The sequence below is a fragment of the Athene cunicularia genome (assembly GCF_003259725.1).
Source record: "Athene cunicularia isolate RWA chromosome 14 unlocalized genomic scaffold, athCun1 chr14_part2, whole genome shotgun sequence".
NCBI lineage: Eukaryota > Metazoa > Chordata > Aves > Strigiformes > Strigidae > Athene > Athene cunicularia.
This window is the reverse complement of record NW_020799119.1, coordinates 622,423-625,445: the sequence shown is the minus strand read 5'-3', so window position 1 is coordinate 625,445 and position 3,023 is coordinate 622,423. Positions and strand designations below refer to the sequence as shown.

The following is a 3,023-nucleotide window of genomic DNA, read 5'->3' as shown; positions in this document are numbered from 1 at the left end:
CCCCGGCCCCCCCCCCCCCCGCCACAGCCCAGCGGGCAAAACCCTCACCACCAGCAGCGTCCCCCCAGCGAGGGCTCTCGTCCCCAGGACTGACCTTCTTGTTCAGGGCAGAGGGGTAGGACCTCACAGTGAAGAAGGACTCGGTGCTGTTCTGCTCGATGTACTGCAAGTTGTCCCCATCGCTGTACATGATCAGGCGAGTGGAGTCGTTGAAGAGAACCCCAACGCTGTTGTCACACAGCTGGTAACCTAGTTCAAAAGGGAGCCCGTGAGACCGTCAAATACCAGTTGTGTGAAATCCAAGAGGCAGAAGTTGTATCATCGAGGGGTTCCTCGGCAGTCACCCCACCAAGTCCCTGCCAGGTCTAAAGAGTCTCCTCTTTGCAGGGGTCTGGGTGGCACTTTTCCTCCTCCCCCATTGCTGTGGAAGCGGCTTGAGCTGCCGCAGGGGAACGCGTGCTCCCTGCCAGCGAGGGCAGCCACATGCAGCAGGTCACCGTTTCCCACCCGGCAGTGGCCAGGGCTGATGTTTGGTGACCACTACTTTGGATTCGCTGGGTATCTGGCAACGTTCCTGGTGGTGGTCTTGGCCACACACACTGGAATATCATGATTATAAAGAACCAGACCTGTGCAATGCCCAGACCCAAGCTTCCCCCGGCCTCTTCAGAAACTAGAAACGGCTGAAGCATCACCCCCATGTTATTTACCTAGACCATATTTATCTGAGTAGTCCACCCATTTGCTAACCCAGAAGATGGGAATGCAGGCCGGGTCTTCAGCTTCTTCTGCAAAGAGGAAAGGAGCTGGTTAGAAGACATTTCACAGCATCCTGCACACCTCGGCAAGGCCGAAAGGCTGCTCAGTCTTCCAGTCTGACATGGAGGTCAGCCGGTCTCTCACTTCAGACGACAATGAGTGACAAGAGAAGCGTCACCCAGGCAGGGCAGTGCCGGGGGGGACTGTCCCAACTCACCTTGTCTCACTGCCACTCTCTCAGAGGGCTTGGCCAAGTTGACTGCAGTCAGCTGCTCCAACATGTCGGCCAAGTGACTGTCAACAGCATCCCCCAGCTCCCGCAGCCCCGCCACGTCCTCCTTTTCGGGCAAGTTCTCTAGTGCAGGGCTGTCCGGTCCTGGGCCAGGAAAGAGGAGCGTGAGGGAGTGACCGGGGAGCAGGGGTCTAAAGGCACCAGATGTGCCTTCTACCCCCGCTATAGGAAACGTGTTATAGACCCTCCAGCCGCGGCGAGGGCTGGCACTCCTCCCCGCTTTGGTTCTGGGCCAAGAGCGAGCAGACCGCTCTGGGTTTTTGTAAGAACTGGGAGAAGTGGCGAGGGAGAGCCACGCTGCCCAGGGCGGTTCTGGAGGCCGCCGGGCAGGGGCAGGCTCCCCTCTCACCTTTGTTGAGCGCAGTCAGCGGCTTCCGCCCGTTCAGCTCCAGCCCGCTGGGAGCGATGGAAAACCTGGGGGCAATGGTGAGGCAGCTGGTGGGCAGGCGGCTGGGGATGTACCCCGACGTGAAGAACTCGTCATTCAGCAACTCGTTGATCGTCGGGCGCGTGGCAGGGTCGGACCTCAGCATCTTCTGGATGAGGTTAGCAGCGATGGGGTTGATGTGCTGAGAGGAGACAGTCGGCAGGGAGGGGTCAGGGGACGACACACGCCACCGGGTGCTCAACCCGGGGGAAGTTCTGCTGGGAGCAGAGCTCCCGTGCTGCATGCCTGGGGGACACAGAGCTGGGCAGGCACGGAGAGCTGTCTCCCGAGAGCGTGCAGAGCCTGAAGTCCACTGACTTTAGCAAGACCGACTCAGCAGCAGCAGGATGAGCTGGGCACCTGGCCCAGAGCTCAGGGGCTCGAGCGTCTCCGTTTAACTCCACGTACCAACCACCCAGCTCAGACTTGGGCTGGATTACCGGGGAGCTGGTGGCTCCCTGGGAGGAAGTTGGCCTTACAGGTTCACCGAGACACCCCCTTCCTCACACTCTACAGTAAGAGCTGTTTCACCATTATGTGAGAGCCCGTTACGTGCCAGAAACAGGACGGGCAGGGGAAAGCTGACTGAGAACTGCTGCGGGGAAGGGGCCCGCCCACAGGAAGCGCCGTACCTTGGGAATAGTGTACTCGTTCTTCTTGATTCGGATGTATGTTTCTTTGAGGCAAGAAGTTTCAAAAGGCGGTTTCCCAACCAGCAGAGTGTACCTACATGTTTACAGAGAAAAGGGTGTTGGTTTTGCAAAAGAGGCTCCAAGACTTGTGTGCCGCAGTGACCCCATCCTGAGCACAGCCTGGGGCTGTCCCGGCAGCGGGAACACACATCAGACACGCGCCGTGTGCCTGGTTCCTGCCCCCGTGAAAAGGGATCCAGAACTCTGGAGAAAGCTCCGGTTCAGAAACGTGGGCTTTGGGGAAACACCTCGAGACCCCCGCGCTGGGGAACAGACACCGGCACGCGGGGAGCAGGGGGGGGCCGCGCCGGCGGAGCCCAGTCAGGGCGGGTGCTCTGACACCCAGAGGGTCCAACACCGGGGCCACAGGGCCCACCCGGCCCCCCAGGGGGCATTTTGACTCACATGATGCAGCCGATGGACCAGATGTCCACCTCGAAGCTGTGTCCCTTCTTGCCCAGCACCTCTGGGGCAATGTAGTTGGGGGTCCCACACAGGGTTTTCTTGCGCTCGCCGTCGTACTCCACTTTGGTGGCCAGGCCAAAGTCACCTGGGAGAGACAGGGCGTGAGCGGAGACGCACCCCACAGCCGGTCGCCGGGGCTGGGGTCCCCACGGGGGGCTGCCAGGGCGTCCCGGCACCGGCACCTACCGATCTTGACCTCCATGTCGTCGCTGAGGAAGAGGTTGCCCAGCTTGAGGTCCCGGTGGATGACGCGGTGGCTGTGCAGGTACTGGCAGCCCAGGATGGTCTGGCGCAGGTAGTACCGCACCTCGGGCTCGCTCAGCGCCTTCCGCCGCTTGTGCAGCTCCAGCAGCGACTGCGGGGCGGGACGGTCAGTACCGGGTGACAC

At 60.9% G+C, this 3,023-nt stretch overlaps 1 protein-coding gene across 1 annotated transcript in view; it reads right to left on the bottom strand.

The window, feature by feature from the left end:
* PLK1 (polo like kinase 1) overlaps positions 1-3,023 on the bottom strand; it is a 5,085-nt gene that overhangs the window by 1,422 nt on the left and 640 nt on the right. The window contains exons 2-8 of the mRNA XM_026859366.1: positions 2,822-2,990; positions 2,576-2,720; positions 2,111-2,204; positions 1,401-1,620; positions 977-1,135; positions 711-788; positions 95-249 (exon numbers count right to left, since the gene is read on the bottom strand). Of these exons, the coding sequence (XP_026715167.1) occupies positions 95-249; positions 711-788; positions 977-1,135; positions 1,401-1,620; positions 2,111-2,204; positions 2,576-2,720; positions 2,822-2,990 (1,020 nt within the window). The remainder of the gene's footprint in view (positions 1-94; positions 250-710; positions 789-976; positions 1,136-1,400; positions 1,621-2,110; positions 2,205-2,575; positions 2,721-2,821; positions 2,991-3,023) is intronic.